Here is an 18935-nt window from a genome sequence, read left to right on the forward strand (position 1 = left end):
ATGAGCATTTCACTTCTTTTCTCTTATATTCTTCTCTCATCTATTAAAATGATTTGAGTATGGCAAATTTCGACCTCAACCAGCTAATCAATTGGAAGCAGATTGAAAAGTTTGATGGACTTGTTATTGATCTCAACTACGATCTTAAATGAGATGAAGGTATACATCATATTATTATTAATCTTAACTACGATCTTAAAGGAGTCGTCCGTAGGGAGGTCGAGCTAAGTAGCCCATAGAATCGTCCTGGCCGCCGTCGAAGCGAGGTCGAGCTAGTAGCCCATAGAATCGTCCGGGCCGCCGTCGAAGTGACATCATGGCTCTGGAACCGTGGAAACGAGGAAATAGCATGCATGCAGCAGCATTAAGTGCAGGAGCAACTGTTCACATGCAGGAGCTGAAACGGCGGCATTCAATGCTTCATGCTTAGTACGATCTGTAATTTCAGAAGAAATTCAAAAAATTATACGCCCTGTATTGCGGGAAGGAGAGAGTAGCATTATTTTCCCTTCGGCTCCGTGCTAGATCCACAGAACCGTGCTAGATCCGACCGCACGACTTTTCAACAGTTTCACAAACGTGTAACGACTCACGAGGCTGGCTGGGCAGCCGGCCCCAGCCCAATCAAGGCCCACCTCTAGAGCCCACAAACTCCCGTGGGGACCGCCCCTATCCGCACCGCGAGTCAGCAGACGACGACATCCAACCCCATTGCCATCGTCCTGCACCTCGCGAGAATCCAAAGCTGTACTTGGCACAGCTCGCGCAAAATCCTACTTGCAAGAGAACAATTCCTCCTCCTCGGCTACCTGCGCTGCACTCCTCCTCCCCCATCCACCATCTCCTTCCTTGCTTCTCCGGGAGGGAAGGAACCCGGGAAGCCGGCCCCCCACCCTCTGCAAAAGCCACGCGCCACCAAACTTTCCCACCCTCCGCGGCTGCGTCCCGTCGCTGTCGCGTTTAGCGCAACCGACTCCGCGGGCCCGTCGCCGAGGCCATAAAGGTGCTCGGCGGCGACAGGATGATGAGCGGCAGATCGGGCGGGAGGGACGCCGAGGGCGAGTGGGAGGTCCGGCCGGGCGGGATGCTGGTGCAGCGTAGGGACGGCGACGCGGGCGGACCCGCCATCAGGGTTAGGGTGTCCCACGGCGCCGCCTTCCGCGACGTCGCCGTGCTGGCGCAGGCCACCTTCGGTGAGCATCCTTTCGCTTAGTGATCCTTGCCATTGGTGAAGCGGAGAGAGGTCTTCAGGTTGGATCTTGACCGGTCAACCAGCAATCTAGTACTGCAGATGAGTTTACTCAACTAGATTCCACTGTTCGTTCGTCTTTCCCGCCGATTAATTTGGATGGCTAGATTAGTCTAGATGTAGAACAAACGCGTCTGAAAAATATATAGTATTAAGAGCAGAAGTGCTTCCGAATGTGATCAATTGGTCATATGCAGACCACTGGATCATGGCCCTGCTTTGGTAACTTCACTCACTCTAACGGCTTACCTTTCGCATGATGGGTCAGCCAGGAAATGGGAACAGCGGCTTAAGCACCCTATTGGACTATGGCAACCATATTGGCACAATATCTAACTTTTAGCTTTCAGTACCGGTCCTTTTGACGATCTGTCTGGCATAATTGGTCTGTTGTTCACACTAGGTTCACGAATAATTCGTGTTCTACTGTTACATTAGTAAACTACTGGTCAGTTATGATGATCAATTGGAAGCGCATTAGCTCATAGCTTCAAGGACCAACTACAAACCCTTATGCGAGGCCTGTTGTGTAAATATCTGAACTTCTATTCTTACCAGCCTGGAATATTTTTAATTTTGGCGGTGCATCTTGCACAGTTTTGCTTAATGGAGCTGAATTAGATCAATTTTTGGAATAACATGAAAACCTGCATAAGTGATTGTTGCATCTGACTTGGTTGCTTGAAGGAGCTGTCAATTATCTAATCGAGAAATGGTTTTTTTTAATAATGAAGGTGAATTGAAGAGGATCCTTGCCCAGGCTACTGGCGTGGAACCTGAGAGGCAGAGGCTCTTCTTCCGTGGGAAGGAGAAGAGTGACAGCGAGTTCCTGCATGCAGCAGGTGTCAAGGATGGAGCAAAACTGCTTCTGCTTGAGAAGCCTGCCCTTGCCAACATGGAGCAGAAGGTTGAGCCAATGATTATGGATGAGAGTATGATGAAGGCATATGAGGCTGTTGCTCGTGTCAGAGCTGAAGTTGATAAGCTCTCCGCTAAGGTGAAGAAGCATTCCTTCTGCTTCTCTAATTTGTGTGGCGATAATGCTTCATATGCTTCCTGGTGCTAATGCAGTTCATTTGGTTTTTTGTTATATTTCCAGGTATGTGACCTGGAGAAGAGTGTGCTTGCAGGGAGCAAGGTTGAGGATAAAGAATTCGTCCTCTTGACGGAGCTGCTTATGATGCAGCTCCTGAAACTAGACGGCATAGAAGCGGAAGGAGAAGCAAGGGCACAGAGGAAGGCTGAGGTACATTACTAAACACTTATTACTGCTGTTTTCAGGCATTTTACATGTTTGATTAGAATGCATAGCAAGGGATGATAGACATATATATCCTAAGAATCAAGAATGCACAAGCCTCAAACGATTAACGTTGCAGCCTGATTATTTGAAGCTTGGGAAAAAATACATAAGGCTTATCCAGTATTTTAAGTTTGCCATTCGATACCTTTTCTACTATGTAGTATGGTTTCAGGAGTATTTCTGGTTTTTAGTTTAGCCAGACCTTCCCTTGACTAATTTTTGCACTTTGGGTAGCGATCTAGGGTTTGTTTGGGCCACTTCTCCAATAGATGATAGTATATTGAGTTTTCTGGTTTATAGATCTTCATGACCAAGTTTTGCTAATTTGAGCTTATCTGTTGGCCCTCTCGTGGAAAAATGTTGTTACTTACCAAAGGGCATGCAAATTAATTGGCTGCTTCGTCCTAACTGGAGGTTGTAAGGCAACTTTGGTGCTTAAAGCAAACAAAGTCTTGATCTGATGTTGGATAAATCCTCAATATATTTCAATTATGACCAAGTGTCCAACATTAGTTTCACAATTGTGCAAAGTTGAAAAGTTACATCTAGAGCCTGTGTAATCTCCTCATGTACCTTTTTTTCCTGGCTTAATTTAACTTATAAGAATAACACAGATGAAAAGGCCCATAAATGTAAGGTTTTACATATAGGCATCTGATTGAACAGATTATGCATTTTGAAGCATAATCTGGGATTATCCTCAGTTATTTTTGGAACTTTGTATGCTCAAATTGTTGGTTAATTTGCTCGATTATTTTATAGTTGAACGTTATGTGTCATATGGTTAGCAGGAACCTGAATTTTTATAATGACCCAGTAAACCAGTTGCCTCATACAGCTTTGGGTTGAACATCTCAGGTGTGCCGAGTTCAGTCTCTTGTGGAGACATTGGACAAGCTGAAAGCAAGAAACGCTAACCCCTTCAGCGATCACAACAAAGCTGTTTCAGTTACGACACAGTGGGAGACATTCGAAAACGGCATGGGCAGCTTGAGCGCACCCCCGCCACGTGTTTCTTCGACACAAGTCGACACTGACTGGGAGCAGTTCGACTAACCTCAGATCAAGCTATTATTGCATCATGAAACTTGTGAGATCAGTACCGACATTCCTTTTGCAGGCACTAAGCTATTGTGTATATGCACCGAGTGTGATGCCTTTTGCTATTCCCACTGCCTGTGAATGTTACCAAATGATACCAGGTGAATTGTGTCGCTGATCGGGGGTTTCCATATTTTAATCTCTTTTAGCAATGAGCATGGTAAATCGTGGCTTGCTTCTGCAAGGATTCTAACATCACTGATCAGGTGCCCAGGTCCTTTGGAGCACTAGCTCATTCGTGTTGGCGTTTGTACTTATACTAAATGCTTTAGTTTAGAAACTTGACTAATCGCAGCTTCCCCAGAATTTACTCAAAAGTGCATAGTTAAGACTTACCATTGTCTGGTAGTCCAATGCTAGCAACAGGAAGTGAGTTTAGCAGAGTTTACAAGTCTGCCAAATTTTAGTGTAAATGTGCAGAATATTTCTACTCACAAAGAATAAACTTCTTTATGTTATATATGTTACCGTTCATGTTTGAAGTTCTTTCGACAAAATTATTCATCCAGTTCAGCAATCCGCAGCAGCTAAAGAATACTAAAAATGCTTCTGCTAGAACTAAGGTGCTGTTTCCTTGCTTTGTTTGGTTTGACATGGTAATGCAAACGGTACTGGCTGATCAAAATCGCTAACCACGGTCAACACCAAACAGGGAGCTGCGACGGCAGCACTAGAGAGCTCGTTGGCAGCGATTCTAGCGATGGCTTGGCTGGAAGAGGGTAGCAGCAACACCAGCCTGACATGAGGATATATTTGAGGCAGCTGGGCCAGTCTACAGTGGTCAAAGCGGTTTGGCGTCAGCGATTTCTGTGGGCGCAACTCTTCACGGTAGTGCACGAATGTAGAGAAGACGAGCTCACTGGTAACCTACAAAGGAAGGGAGGGAGAGCAAATGGTCAATCAACTGAGATGGGTCATGTACATGCTGCATCCGTGAGGAATCACCATACCGTCATTAACGGGCTCGGGCTACCGGCCGCAAGGAAGAAGGCATATGCACGAGCCACCACAAGCACACTGTGTCCGAGCCATCCCAGCCACGCTAAATCTCGAAGGAGCTCTGCAGAGGTCTCCTCTACCGATCTTCCAATTGGATCTCGTCTGCCAAATCTCCTATGCTGATCTCCTCTGCTAGATCTCGTCTATTCCCCACTGGAGAGCCCGCGCCCGAGATTTTCTTCCCTAAACCCAACCACCTCCTCTTCGACCTCGCCAGTGGACCTCTGCTCTAGCTCATCTCCAACCCGAGTGAACCCACCACAAACCGAGGGAGAGGAGATTTGAGCGAGAGAAAGAGGAGCAGACCCCTCCTCTTCCTGCGCAGATCCGGCGGCAAGGGAGCGGCGGATCCGCTGGCGATGTAGCACGGCGGTCGGTATTGAGGAAGAAAGGTGGGAGCAAACATAGGCTCGAACGACGCGGGGGAGACGACAATATCAATCGGGGAATTGACGAGGAAGTCTACTGTGCAGCACCTCGGAGTAGCTCATGCGGCGAGGGAGTGGCGACGAGTTGAGACTGAGGAACGATATCACAATGCATTACCGGCCGGGGAGAGGGAATAGAGTCTAAATTAGGTCATAATCTCATTATCTAGTAACAGGTCACAATCGAGGTTAAAATGAACACCTATAATGGTATGGATTATCCCTCCGCAATCTGCTTACGTTACCATACCCGAACCAAATAACACCTAAATGAGCGACGACACATCATATCGGAGCACCAACAAGTAAAGGAGCAGAATTTGCCATTCTGCTTCCTTGCCGCCTTGTGGTCTTCTACTACAACTGAATGGTGATGCCAATAGCTCCCATGTCGGTCAGCCTGTGGTCCACCGTGTCTTCCCTGACGGTGTTGCCCCACGCGTCGGACCTCGCCACCTCATGCTGCATCACATCGAACCTCTCGCCGTCCACCAGAGCGCGTAGGCCTCCTCCCCGTGCGCCGCGTCGTCGCCGATCTTGAGCGTCGGGCATGCGTAGTTGGGCGAGGAGGCCGACGCTGAGGAGGATACCCGTGGTGACCACGACGTTCCAGGCTATGACGAATAGCGTGCCGCCTAGCTGCTTGCCCACCTGGGCGACGCTGCAGCCGTAGAAGGCGTCGCGCGTGCCCGGGACGTGGGAGTGGAGCGCTGTGAGGTCCGGTGTGGCGAGGTGGCCAGTGAGGACGCCGCCGAGGAGCCCGGCAACGGCGTGTGTGGAAGACGGCGAGGGTGCCGTTGACCTTCTGGAGGAGGGAGGACCTCTTGTGGAGGATCATCATGGTGACCCACAGCACGCTGCCGGCGCAGACGCCCATCAGGATGGCCGACCATGTGTGCACCAGTCCTGCATGTGCGTCGTGTAACAACCAAATTCTTGACTACTATAAAAGGGAAAGGAGGACAAGCAGGTAGTCAATTCAACTATAAGCTCAACACACAATTTAGCCCTTTTCGCTTAATTTAGTTATCACTACATTGCACATAATGCACTAATCCAGGCTGGTGATCACAGCAGAGTTTTATACTTTTGTTCTGCAACTGGAGCAAGAATTTGTTACCTGCACCAGCAGTGACGCAGACTAGCCCGGTCATCATGCCCTGCACTGCGTCGATCACCGAGGGCTTGCCGAAGAAGATAACATCGAGGCATGTCCAGGTCAGGATGCTCGCCGCGGCACTGATGTTGGTGTTTACTACGGCTACGGGCGCGGTTATTTTGGGGGCGTACGGCGCGCTGCCGTTGAAATCGGCCCAACCCAGCCACAGCATCCCGCCGCCGGCGATCATAAGCAGGATGTTGTTCGGTGAGAACCTCTCTGTCGCTCGGACCTACCTGTCAGAAATTTAATTAATGGCGCATCGTATGGTTACACAATGTACCAAGGCTGCAACTGGTATTTTTATTTGGATCTGTCTCCACATTAGGTGACTGAGATTTTGCTTGTCTCAGTCATTTTTCTTAACCGCTGGGAAGAACTACTGGAACCAAAAAAACTTATTGCAACACATAAAAAAATATAGGGCGGCAGCCGAGCTGAGTGGCTCTAGAGGCTGCCGTCAGGGGGGCGACCCGGGTTCGAGTCCCGACGCTGCTCTCCCGGGGCGCTCGTACAGTCCCTATGTGAGTGTGGACCCCGATTATGAAAAAAAACATATAAGAAAATATATCCGCTTCTCTGATGTTGCAACAAAAACGAAGGCACTACAACAAACATGAATCACTATTGCAACAAATAAGAACTATTGCAACACACAAAAATACCTATTGCGACATATAGTAATACCTATTGAAGCAAATACAGAATACATAAAATTGTTGTAACATACAGTAATAGCTACCGCAACATACATAAAAAACTATGACAACAGATACAGAAAATATGAAGAACTATTGTAAAGAGCAAAAATAGCTATTCCAATGTACAATAATACCTATCACAACATATAAAAAAAATCGATTGAGAGATAAGCACCATCTCAGATTATTAAGAACTAGCCAACTGTTTTTATTTTGAGGGCAGCAACTAGTATTTGGTAAGCTTGCTACCACATGCCCAAATAAGACCTTATATAAGAGAAATGCATGTCCTAACAAGTACCAAGAGAAATTATAGTTGCCCATCGCTAAACATTGGCACAAAAGATGTTTAAATAGGTCATATCTACTGGGTTGGTTTGAGGCACGATACTATAGGACCGAAACGGGCTGGTCGGTATGGCATGAGGTCACGGGCTGTGCCTGAGCCGAGCTCGCGACACGGCGTGCCGGCACGGCATGGCCCTGCTGAGTCGGACCGGCACAGGCACTGCCCAGCCCAAGCCGGTACAAGCACAGCACGACCAGACACAATCCGTCCTAGCTATTTTCTATTTTCTATATATTTTTTAAAATTTGTAGCTATTTTTTATCTATTGTCTATATTTTTACCTTATTTTATCTATTTTTTTAATTTTATTATTATTTTTTATTTTATCAGCTTGACTGTACCGATGAACCGCCGTAGTGCTACGCCCGTCGGACCGACCGTGCTGCCAGACTGTAATCATGCTCGAGCCAATTCGGTACGATATATTAGCCGACAGATCATACCAAACATCGAAAGAAGACACACAAACCGATATGACACAACCCTTTACAGTAATTGAGTCATTCTAACCATGTCGTAGCCGGACTATGTGAGTCCGTACCAGACCAGTCCGAGTGGCACGTTTAGCTGTCACTGACTGGCACCACGAGTCCAGAAGCCCCGCCTACGGGCATACTTAGTACTACCTGTCTTATCTAACCAAATTCCATTGATCAAAACCGCTGCTTGACATGGCACACCGGTCGTGTGCCGTACACACTCAGGGATAATGTTAATCTGCGCGTGCGAGCCCCTGTCCGCGCGAACCATCCCGATTGCTGAAGAATATTTTTTATCTTTCCTTTTTTGAAAAGTTTTTTAAAAACTTTATTTAAAACTTTTGAGAGAAAAGTTTTCGCTCAAACTTTTGAGAAAAATTTAGCTCATAATTTTTGAAAAAAAATATTATGAAGAAATTTTTTAGAAAAAATTAGCAAGAAAAATTTATATCGGACCATTAGTGAGCTCTGAGCCATCTGGATCGGTTGTACAAAGTTGGGCTGCTCGCGTGTAATGGCGGAACGCAAATTTCGCACTTAGTCACGAGACGTACCCAGTATGTGGCGGTGAAGCCAGCGACGCCGGAGGAGAGGTGGATGACGTATCCGCCGGAGTAATCAAGGACGCCCCAGTGGTAGAGGAAGCCACCGCCCCAGAGGCTGAACGAGCAGACGGTGTAGGAGAACAGCAGCCACAGCGGCGTGAACGCCATCCACGCACTGATGTTCATGCGCCCGAGCAGCGACCCGGCGAGCAGCACCAGCGTGATGGCCGCGAGCTCGAACTCGAACAGCACCAGCGACGCCTCCGGGTAGTACGGCTCCGCGCGCGGCGCCACGATCGACCCGTCCTTGCCGTAGTGCGCCGTGGCGGGGAAGAGGACGCGCGACCGACGAGGAATCCCCCCGCCAACGCCGGGCTGGCCTTCCCCTAGAACGGGAGCAGGCGGTCGCCGAACGCCATGCAGAAGCCGACGAGCACCGAGACGATGAGCATGGACGCGTAGGCGTAGAGCGCCATGAAGGCGGAGTTGACTGCCCACTTCTTCTTCACGATGCTGCCGTAGAGCACGACGAGCCCCGGCATGGACTGGATGCCCACGAACGTGGCCGCCGTCAGCTGCCCTTGTTCAGCCACGCCGGAACCGCCGGGAGGTTGGGCATTAGGGGCCCGGCTGAGGAGGCGTCGCATCCCCTCCCCCCCCCCCCCCCCCTCCCCCGGCTCGCGGTGACAGGTGCTGAAATTCTTCCCGAGCCGCGGCGTGACGCGGGTGGGCAGGTGCACCGCCACGCGGCTCCTTGACGACGCACCGGGATCCTCGTAGGCATTACGCGGGTCTCTGCAATACTTCAGAGTATTCGTGTCCTTGACGACGCGGCTTACTAGAACGGTGGTTGGTGTGAGGGGAATTACGTGAGCCCGCATGAACCAATGGCGGGCCGGTGGGGACGGCGTTTTGTGGCCGGTCTACCCGGGCAGCCCAAGTCGAGGGCTATCAATGGGATCCGATCTCCTATTTCCCGTACGGATTCTTCTATTACGAAAGACGGATGGAGAGATTTTGTCCTCCCAATTCATATAGGAACGAAAATGAGAAGTTGCTCCCCATATTCGCTCCTCATTTTTTTAATATATATATGTATAAATATTATATTACGTAGAGTAAATAATAAATTATTATTATTATTTATCTAATCTATTATATTTAATCAATCTTGTATTAATTACCCTCGTATGAATTACTTATTTATACTACGCATATATTATTAATATATAGAAATAATCAAACATAATTTAATTTTACATCCTTATTGAAAACTTGATTCTCGTAAAATTCTTCACGTGAATGAAAATAAGAAAAATCTTACCCTTAATAGCTAAATAGAGATGAAGATAGAAAAGCATTCTCCAGTGAGGATTTACCTGTTGCCATCCCTACCCAAGTGCCCGTATTCTTTTCTTTAGCTCCCGTGCCCGTTTTCTCATCTCTCTGTTTTTCTCTTCTCCTGATTTCCTCTAAATTTTTCTGACGTTGTCGGGCTTATAGGTGGGAATGGATGGAGATCCAAATCCGAAATAAAGCAGTCCAGAGTGCATCCAAATATGAGTAAGCCTATGTCCATCCAATCCAATTTAGACTTGAAAAAGTTCAGTCCAATCCAATCTGACACTGGAAAGTCCAAAGTCCATCCAAATATCCAATCTCTTTGATTGGCCCACTTCGTTGCTCTATACTCGTCTTCCTCCTGCTACTTTTTGATGGCGGCGCGTGCTCCTACCTCCTACTGGTGGCCGGGGGGAATATAAGGGAGGGTGGGGGATCTTGCCATGCATGACATCGTCGAGCGCCGAGGTGGCCCAGGAGAGGCGGCGATCTCGACCTCAACGGCAGTCGCGTGGTCTGTTCGATTCCCGCCTCGAACAATGGCGTCGAGCAACAGGCAGCTAGCCCTTCAACATATGGCAGTAGGTAGCAGCTAGCACCAGGATTCGGCCGGCATCGTACTCTCGAGGCAAGGAAAACGCGGAGCTTTATCTCGTCATATTGATCCAAGCAAGCAGGCTATCGAGGCCCATGCCGCTCCGAAGAGCACGAACGCCGCCGCCGTAGATATTGATGCCCAACGCAACAGGCATACAGCTCGACGCAGACCATCGCTGTCACCGTAAAACTCGACGGAGCCCAGGACTATCGGTGCCGCCGCCACCATAGACCGTCGAACCCCTCACAATGGAGACCCAAACACGAGCGTGGAATAGCTTGATGCCGTCGCCGCTCATCTTGACTTTGTTGCACAAGACCATCAGCTTGCTATTGAGAGCGCCACGCCGTCGCCTGAGGCCAACGATTTCGACAGTCGAGACCCAGAACCGCCATGGATTGCTTACGAACAATGCAGCGCATCGATTGAACGTTTTTTTAGAGAGAATGCATCGATTGAACTATGCTGCAATAGGCTGTTAAAGTCCAATGGACAGTCCAAATCTTGGCTCACGTGCATCCAATATCCATATTTACTTTGACCCCAAGTACATTGGAGTCCACATCCAAAACAAGTCCAGTCCAATAGAATCCAAGTAGGTAAAGTCCAATCGGACTTTGCACTCCGGAAATCCACTCCCACCTTTTTTTTTTTTTTACACCGGACCCTTTTACCCGAGGCCTTTATAGGAGGCCAATCGGGGGAGGTGTGACGCCGGGAATCGAACCCCGGCGAGCTCAGCCACACTCTGTGGCTTCGCCATCAGGCTCCATACCCGTTCGCACTCCCACCTCTAACTCGGGCTCATAGGTAGCAGAGGATGCTGTTTTCCACATTGTTAAATTGTTATAGCCCTCTTCAATTCTTCATCGTCCTGTAGCCTTAGGCGCACGCGATTTTCTGTTGAAATTTTAAGGATACGCTACTCTATTTGTTGGCGTTTTACGACTTGATAATCAGCAGTACGCTAGGCAGTGTTAGGGGAACTATAAGTAACTTTTGAGTGAATCTGTAGGTGAATGAAAATCACTAGAAACTTTCGCTTCAAAACGGCTCCGATGCAATGAAAAACTCACATTGAAGGGTCCTTCAAGAAAAGCAGTCGCACTTGTAAAGTCACATACATCCAAGCTGGTAAAAAGAAATGCAAATTGAGGAGCAGTGCGTCTAAGGATCAAGGGCACTGATGGCAATAAAGCTCAGTTTCTTTTTAACCAACTAATCAAGTTAACGAAAGAGATCACCCCAGCATAACATCAGCAAACACTAAGCAATAACTAAGCACAAAAGAAACATGCATGCGTCATAGATCCGAAAGCCCAGGGTCCATCAAACAGTGGAATGAGCTACAGCTGAATGGTGACACCTCTGGCACCCATGCTGGTCAGCCGCTGCTCCACCGTGACCTCCCTCGCCGCGCTGGAGGCAGCGCCTGTCCTCGTCGTCTCCGGGCGCGTCAAGTCGAACTTCTCGCCGTCGCCCCAGAGCGCGTAGGCCTCCTCGCCGTGCGCCGCGTCGTCGCCGATCATGAGCTGGTCGTCGGCCATGCGGAGCGGGATGAAGAGGCCGATGCACAGGAGGATGGCGCTGGTGACCACCAGGTTCCAGACGGTGACAAAGAGCGCGCCGCCCAGCTGCTTGCCGATCTGCCCGATGCCGCCGCCGTAGAAGACGCCGCGCATGCCAGGGACGGGGGAGTCGAGGGCGCAGAGCTCCGGGGTGGCGAGGAGGCCCGTGAGGACGCCCCCGAGCAAACCCGCGACAGCGTGGGTGTGGAACACGGCGAGGGTGTCGTCGACCTTCATGAGGAAGGAGGATTTCTTGTGCAGGATCATCATCGTGAACCATGGGACGCTCCCCGCGAACACGCCCATTAGCATCGCCGACCACGTGTGCACCAGCCCTGCGCCATGCAAAACCAACAGGTCATGTGCACGTCGCCAAAACCAAGGACACGGTTAATGGTTTGGACTTTGGAGTAGTGAACTGAAAATATTACCTGCGCCGGGCGTGATGCAGACAAGCCCGGTCATCATGCCCTGCACCGCGCCGATCACCGAGGGCTTGCCGAAGAAGATGACGTCGAGGCAGGTCCAGGTCAGGAGGCTCGTCGCGGCGCTGACGTTGGTGTTGAGCACCGCGACGGACGCGGTTACGTTGGGGGCATACGGCGCGCCGCCGTTGAACCCGGCCCAGCCCAGCCACAGCAGCCCGCCGCCGGTGATCATGAGCAGGATGTTGTTCGGAGAGAACCTCTCCCTGTCACTCTTCAGCCTCGGGCCCACCTGTCAAGCTCACGTTGTGATAGAGCTACCGGTACTGACAGGGTACTTCTTAACGCACTAAACAAGTTTGTTAAGGACCTAAGAATGTACGTAGTAAGTGACTAAGTGTTATGTAAGCACGACTGCAGGTATTTACCCAGTATGCGGCGGTGAAGCCTGCAATGCCGGAGGAGAGATGAATGACGTATCCGCCGGAGTAGTCAATGACGCCCCAGTGGTAGAGGAAGCCACCGCCCCAGAGGCTGAACGCGCCGACGGTGTAGGAGAAGAGCAGCCACAGCGGCGTGAACGCCATCCACGCCTTGATGTTCATGCGCCCGAGCAACGACCCGGCGAGCAGCACCAGCGTGATGGCCGCGAACTCGAACTCGAACAGCACCAGCGACGCCTCCGCGTAGAACGGCTCTGTGCGCGGCGTCTCGAGCACGCCGCCTCGGCCGTAGTGCGCCGTAGCCGGGAACACGGCGCGGCCCACCAGGAAGTCCTGCGTCAGCGCGGGCCCCGCCTTGGCCCAGAACGGGAGCAGCCGCTCGCCGAACGCCATGCGGAAGCCGACGAGCACCCACACGATGAGCGTGGACGCGTAGGCGTACATCGCCATGAAGGCGGAGTTGACGGCCCACTTCTTCTTGACGATGCTGCCGTAGAGCACGACGAGCCCCGGCATGGACTGGATGCCCACGAACGTCGCCGCCACAAGCTGCCACGCGTTGTCGCCCTTGTTCAGCCACGCCGGCACCGCCGGCAGGTCCGGCATGTACGGCCCGGGCTCCGGTGGCGACGCCATTCCGGTGGACGCTAAGTGCATTGCTTCTAGCTTGCTCGAGGAGGCTTGCAAGGAGTACGTGAGCAATGGAGCGCGAAGTGGCTAGTTAGCTAGCTGATGATGGGCGTTTAATAGACCTCGGCCCCTGGCCGAGGTGGTGATTTGTGGGCTAATGTAATGCAGGGTGGGTTTAACTATGTTTGGGCGAGGCGAGGCGAGGCGAGCTCGTGAGACGCGCGCTTGAACCGACGTGTAGTGGGGACGAGATGTGGGGAACCGTAGCCGGTTTCCGGGTCAAACCGGGCAACTCTTGCTGGTGGACTATAGTTTTCTTCCTCAAACATTTTGTTCAGCAAGATGTACTCATAATAGTTTTAAAAAAAGAAAAATTGAAATGAACTGTTGAATTGAAACTCTCCGAGGTATGAACTGAACAGTAGGGAGTCCAGGAACCTGAAGTTTTAGTTTCAGGCCTAAGCAAACAAACAGCCGGGGAGATGCAACTGGAATCCGGACCCTGAAATTTGGTCCCATGGGAGACGCAACTGGAATGCTCATCAGTATATTCCCAGTTCAAAGGTCCACGAAATGAAGAACTCATCGTCTTCTCATCGCAAAGCATTGGAGGTTGTGTGAGGGTGCGCCTGACGAACAGCTCAGGATCGGATCTCAACGGGCACTAACAGTTGTTGTCATGCCATCATCCTATTTTTGAAACAACAACTTGGATTATGTGAGTTGCATATGGCACACAAATGGATGTTGTGCCGAAGTCCAAGGAACAAATTACTCAATAGGGTGATGATTAGATCCGCAATCCAACACAAATACGCAAATGTAAAATCCCAACAAGCCAACAGGGAGTTCGTTAGAAGTTATTAGGTACGCTTGATACTAGCCAGGTTACTGAAATGCTGGGAGGCATGTCTACCTCCGGTACAGCATTACAGCATTATCATTCTACCAAGTTGAGATAAACTTCTGCGTAAGTTATCAGAACAAGGGAACTAGCTGATTACACCCTTCAATATATTGCAATAGAGAGAGCCTTGTCAGTTGAGGCTATATAACAAAATCCTAGCTTTCTCGATCCGGGAAACTGATGATAATTGAACAGATCCAATGCATCACTTGGGTATATGGATCATCACTTGGGTATATGGATGTTAGGATAAACATCCATCAGGAGGATAGTCGGACGATGTCGGCTATTAAAGGATAAATTATATTAGAGAGACTTTGAATATTAGTAGAAACCAGATTAATTCTTCTTGCTTGATTATAAAGGTGGTAATCATGCATTATACAGATCTACAGAGATCTTATTTAAATCTAACTCTAACTTATCAACTCTTATTTAATTTAAACTTCTACCTTATCTATAAATGCTATATAATCTTTACAAATAACGGCTAGAAGATAAAGTAGACCCGCATGCTACAGTACCCCCGCGGTTACTATTCATTCGTGCAAACAGTAATTCCTGCGCGTGAACAGTGCTTCCTGCACATAACAATGGATCATTTGACCACTTTGCCTAGCCAACCTTGCCCGTCAAGCTATCTAGGTTTGGTTGCTTTACTTCAATAATGTTAAATAATTAAGTCAGTTATTTTCTACTATTTTTGTGGAGCTATGTGATAGACTGTAAGTGGAAAAGAAAGGAAGCTCATAAGCTTGCCTGATAAAGCAAGTTTTACACAGGATTGATGAACACCTGCTTGAGTGGAAAAGACAATTAAACATGCCTAGCATGCAAAAGGATCATGCTTTGTTTGCTCATCTGGGAGGGAACTAATTAGCAAATGCTCTCTGCAGTCAGAAATGCATTTCATTTGACAGCAACATGGCCTTCAAAAAGCAATTTTGATCGCTAATTTCTTTTGTAATATATTTATAAAAACAAATAAATTTATGATATTGTAAAGTACTTTCGAGATATGATTTTCATGTGTTCAATCTATATATTTTTAAAAATGTTGATAGTCAAAGTTTTAAAGTTTGACCGCATATATGTCCAAAGAGAAAACAAGTATTTGTGACTAGAGATAGTAAAGTATATGTAATGCTAGTTGGTAAACAACAGTGGGTATATTCGCCATACTCAAGGTACAAATTCTCACAATTACACTTGTCGGTAATCCTTTTACATGTCAGAACATGATGAAAAAACATCTCAGCTGTCCTTCGAGACTAAACATCAGAAAAGGAGGCTACCAACAAGGAATGATGTTAAAGGAACAGTCAAATTATCATCTAGTTCTGAACTGATGGGAAGTGACTCGACTAGTGTTGCGGCTACAGAGACCGCGAGGAAGCCTAAAGCCATGTACCATGTTTCCTCAATAAAACCGAAAGTGTGGAAGTAATGCATGTACCTGAATAATATAAGACTGAATGATTCAAGAAAAGCAGATACAATGGAGAATTCAGTAACAGGTCAAAAATTACCCAATCGAGGCCAGAAAACCAGCCACCGCCATTGCTATGCTTCCTGCATATGATTTGTTGGGGTTGTATGGAAGCTTTTTTTGACCTAGACGTCTCCCCACTACATCTGCTATACCTGGGAATGCACAAAACAACATCAGCAAAGCAGGGGCAAATGAATTAATTCTCATGTTTAGAGTATGAAACTAGTAGGAATATGCAGAAATAGAACGAATTTTCTTTTATCAAGGAAAATGGGAACAGATTAGTGTCAGACAGTTTCCAATCACTATGTAAAGGAGCTAGCAAATTACGTAGCATACAATAGATTTATTCTAGAATCTACAGAGTCAAATGCAGATATATGAACATACCATCCCCAGCACATAAGTTGCATATAAGTGCTATAGCAATTGGTGAATTTCTCCAAAATACAGAAGTGGCAAAAGTTATAGTAGTAGCATAATACAGTGGGCCCTTGAGAAGTTCCCTGTGTTCAAGAGAAAATGAAGTTACGAGAGGACCATGACCTAGCAGCAAAATAGGAAGAAGAAAATCTGAGCAAAAAAGTATGAAATGAGCAAAGATTGGTATGTGAAAGTGTGCAACCTGTAATCTCCAGAGCGGCTCATTGATTTAACCATAGCTTCATTTTTCGCTACTCCCGACCCCAGTATAAGCATCCTTATAATATTAACCCCTGGTGCTAGCGCAGCAAGGAAAGGAGCATACTTTCCCGAGCTGTATGAAGTGTCAGTATCTGAACACTAGAGTGATGGTATACATTGAGTGGGGCATCTCGGAATCTTACTACCTGAAAAGAGGCCAAAAAAGCAAGAACACCATCCCAACAGTTATATGCACAAGTTTCCTGGTGAGTTTCTGCACAAAGAGAAAGTGAATTTGTCAACACAAAGTGTCTATTCAAAGTTGCAAATTTCAATAAGAAAATGGCACTCATTCATCATTCTGTTACATGTTTATGTAGATCTAATTATTTAGTTGCCTTATGCACTGCCTTAGCAAAGAAAAGTGGATAATTCTTTGGACATTTCTTCTGCATAAAGCCAGTAACACTTTTAATCCATGTAATTTAAATAACTGATTTGGTACTGTTACTAAAAATTAACTGACAGGAAAAATTAGTGTGTTCTAGTTGACTCAAAAAGACCCTTGTTCCAGGCAACCATATAATATTTCCATTAAAATACTGGCAAGACTTGCTTTGCTCTTATCACATGCTTATTTATTAAAACACACTAATTTTATAGCGACGACCTGGTAGCTCCTTAAGATGGAGAATAACTCAGTTGCTGCTCACATGGCATAAAACTATGGAATAGTCAAAACAGCAGCAATGTTTTTTTCGTCCATGTGCATTTCCCCATTATGTTTTGTTTCGAAAGTAAAGTGTAAGGAATGTATTATGAAAGCTTAAAAGGAAGAGAAGACCATACATCTCAATATGCTCAAAATAACAGTTACAGAATTAAATCCTTTAACAGTGCTACAGGCTCAGGCAATAAATCTGTACATCAAAGCTCTGAATGTGGTTCAAACACTAGGCAACCAGACATATATAGTTATTGGAGATGGATTCAACAGAAGTAATGTGCTGTGCTGTGCTGTGCACTCCAAAATCCACAAAATGAAACCTACATAAAAAACATACAGTAACAGTAACTAAGTTGCTAACACTAATCCATGTAATTTAAATAACTGATTTGGTACTGTTACTAAAAATTAACTGACAGGAAAAATTAGAATGTTCTAGTGGACTCAAAAAGACCCTTGTTCCAGGCAACCATATAATGCTTCCATTAAAATACTGGCAAGACTTGGTGTCTGGGGAGTGTTGCGTTGTGTTCAGTCCCCTAGCAGGGGTACATCTGTTCTAATCCATTTCTTCTCTCTTTAATACAAAGATACGCAGTTTTTCTGCGTGTTCGAGAAAAAAAAAATAGCTTAGTCTATCATAATTAACATCATGCCCCCATTGTCTCGATTATTGTGGAAAGACTATACATGTTGTATTGCACTGCAGATGGCCCATCTGGCATCAGCCTAGAATCGTTAAGAAGTTGGGTGGGCTGTGGATTTAGTCCCCAAGGGCTCACAGAAATTTTCTTTTCCCCGCTACCATAGAATGTATTTTTTCCCATTGTTTCTAAATATATTTGACGACAGCTGCTGAGCTCTCTCACAGTAAGCACTATTGTTCCATACTTGTTCAACTGGCAAAATGGAAACCTAAACTCATCATTCGGCACTAGGCAATTTCTTTTTACCAGGGATATTTGTCTGGGATTTGGTTACTAGTTCATCGCTCACTTCCACCTAAAATACCATTTCTCACAGTTGCAACCGATACCTCAGAAAGGCGCAGCCAATACTTAGCACTGTAGAGCCTCTGTCCTATGTAACTCGAATGACAAGTGTACAGCAATACTTCACTGGACTGATAGTGAAAATGTGATACTCTCAAGTCTCAACCTCTTGTAAAGGCAAGCACTAATGCACCATTAACTGGCTTCAGCAGCAACGAGCGAACGAATCGCTGTGTAGTTTGAACATTCAAATTGTACTTCGGAGTTCGGACAAGCACAGTTAACAGGATCGAAACGACTACCAATTCTGCCTCTGTCATAATTCGTTCGTCAACGCAATGCAGCAGTGGCTTTCTTACAGTTAGTACTAGACACGGAAGATTCGGAGCAAGTGGGGCGCGAAGCCAAGGGCACTGACCTGCTCGAAGACGCCGAGCTTGGCGAGCTCCTCGAAGAAGCGGAGGAGCGCGAGGGCGACGCCCGCGGTGACGGCCGCCGACCCAAGGTCGTGGGCCAGACCGCTGCCATCCGGCGATATCACCGCGGCCATGGTGGGCCTCCGGCTCCGCTCCCCCGCGAAACGGCGGACGCGGCGGAAGCAGAGTAAGCGAGGCGCGGAGGAGGCGGCCGGGGCGGGGGCGCGAGAGGGGAAGGGAGGGGGTCTGGATTGGAGGAGGGGAGCGTGGGGTGGGGAGGAGGGCAGCGGCGAGATATGGGCACCGAGACTGAGCATCTCGCCCGCGTGTCGTGCTGACGAGTGACGACGACCCTGTGGTGATGGGAAGACTAGAAGAGACGGCGGCCCCGTACTCCAGAGCCCAGAGTCAAGAGCGTGGAGGAAACGCGGCAGCCAGAAGAACACGGGGAACGATCGA

The 18935-nt window shown here is 47.9% G+C and overlaps 3 protein-coding genes and 1 pseudogene across 3 annotated transcripts; 1 reads left to right on the top strand and 3 right to left on the bottom strand.

The window, feature by feature from the left end:
- The first annotated feature begins 685 nt into the window (after nt 1-685).
- On the top strand, nt 686-3851 carry LOC133909064 (BAG family molecular chaperone regulator 4-like). Its single transcript, XM_062351340.1, has 4 exons — nt 686-1193; nt 1984-2246; nt 2349-2495; nt 3411-3851. Exons 1-4 carry the CDS (start codon nt 1022-1024, stop codon nt 3606-3608), a joined length of 780 nt encoding a protein of 259 aa, XP_062207324.1. The 5' UTR covers nt 686-1021; the 3' UTR covers nt 3609-3851.
- Nucleotides 3852-5413: 1562 nt separating this feature from the next.
- On the bottom strand, nt 5414-8932 carry LOC133910149 (ammonium transporter 2 member 3-like; annotated as a pseudogene).
- Nucleotides 8933-11294: 2362 nt separating this feature from the next.
- On the bottom strand, nt 11295-14640 carry LOC133909065 (ammonium transporter 2 member 2). Its single transcript, XM_062351341.1, has 3 exons — nt 12674-14640; nt 12252-12537; nt 11295-12155 (listed from the first exon to the last, which is right to left on the bottom strand). The coding sequence occupies exons 1-3, from the start codon at nt 13343-13345 to the stop codon at nt 11599-11601; spliced, it is 1515 nt and encodes a 504-aa protein (XP_062207325.1). The 5' UTR covers nt 13346-14640; the 3' UTR covers nt 11295-11598.
- Nucleotides 14641-15355: 715 nt separating this feature from the next.
- Nucleotides 15356-18864, bottom strand: LOC133909066 (probable phytol kinase 2, chloroplastic). The gene is made up of 6 exons (XM_062351342.1): nt 18479-18864; nt 16548-16615; nt 16343-16474; nt 16108-16223; nt 15755-15869; nt 15356-15681 (listed from the first exon to the last, which is right to left on the bottom strand). Exons 1-6 carry the CDS (start codon nt 18791-18793, stop codon nt 15504-15506), a joined length of 924 nt encoding a protein of 307 aa, XP_062207326.1. The 5' UTR covers nt 18794-18864; the 3' UTR covers nt 15356-15503.
- Between the last annotated feature and the right edge of the window lie 71 nt (nt 18865-18935).

This window comes from Phragmites australis, chromosome 2, assembly GCF_958298935.1.
Source record: "Phragmites australis chromosome 2, lpPhrAust1.1, whole genome shotgun sequence".
Taxonomy (NCBI): Eukaryota; Viridiplantae; Streptophyta; class Magnoliopsida; order Poales; family Poaceae; genus Phragmites; species Phragmites australis.

Coding starts and splice junctions, on each gene's coding strand:
- LOC133909064 (XM_062351340.1), top strand. CDS start 1,022: ATGATGAGCGGCAGATCGGGCGGGAGGGACGCCGAGGGCGAGTGGGAG. Junction 2,247..2,348: donor TTGATAAGCTCTCCGCTAAG/GTGAAGAAGCAT, acceptor TTATATTTCCAG/GTATGTGACCTGGAGAAGAG. Junction 2,496..3,410: donor GGGCACAGAGGAAGGCTGAG/GTACATTACTAA, acceptor TGAACATCTCAG/GTGTGCCGAGTTCAGTCTCT.
- LOC133909065 (XM_062351341.1), bottom strand. CDS start 13,345: ATGCACTTAGCGTCCACCGGAATGGCGTCGCCACCGGAGCCCGGGCCG. Junction 12,538..12,673: donor GCTTCACCGCCGCATACTGG/GTAAATACCTGC, acceptor TGAGCTTGACAG/GTGGGCCCGAGGCTGAAGAG. Junction 12,156..12,251: donor CTGCATCACGCCCGGCGCAG/GTAATATTTTCA, acceptor TGCATGGCGCAG/GGCTGGTGCACACGTGGTCG.
- LOC133909066 (XM_062351342.1), bottom strand. CDS start 18,793: ATGCTCAGTCTCGGTGCCCATATCTCGCCGCTGCCCTCCTCCCCACCC. Junction 16,616..18,478: donor AGCTCGGCGTCTTCGAGCAG/GTCAGTGCCCTT, acceptor CTCTTTGTGCAG/AAACTCACCAGGAAACTTGT. Junction 16,224..16,342: donor AGCCGCTCTGGAGATTACAG/GTTGCACACTTT, acceptor TCTTGAACACAG/GGAACTTCTCAAGGGCCCAC.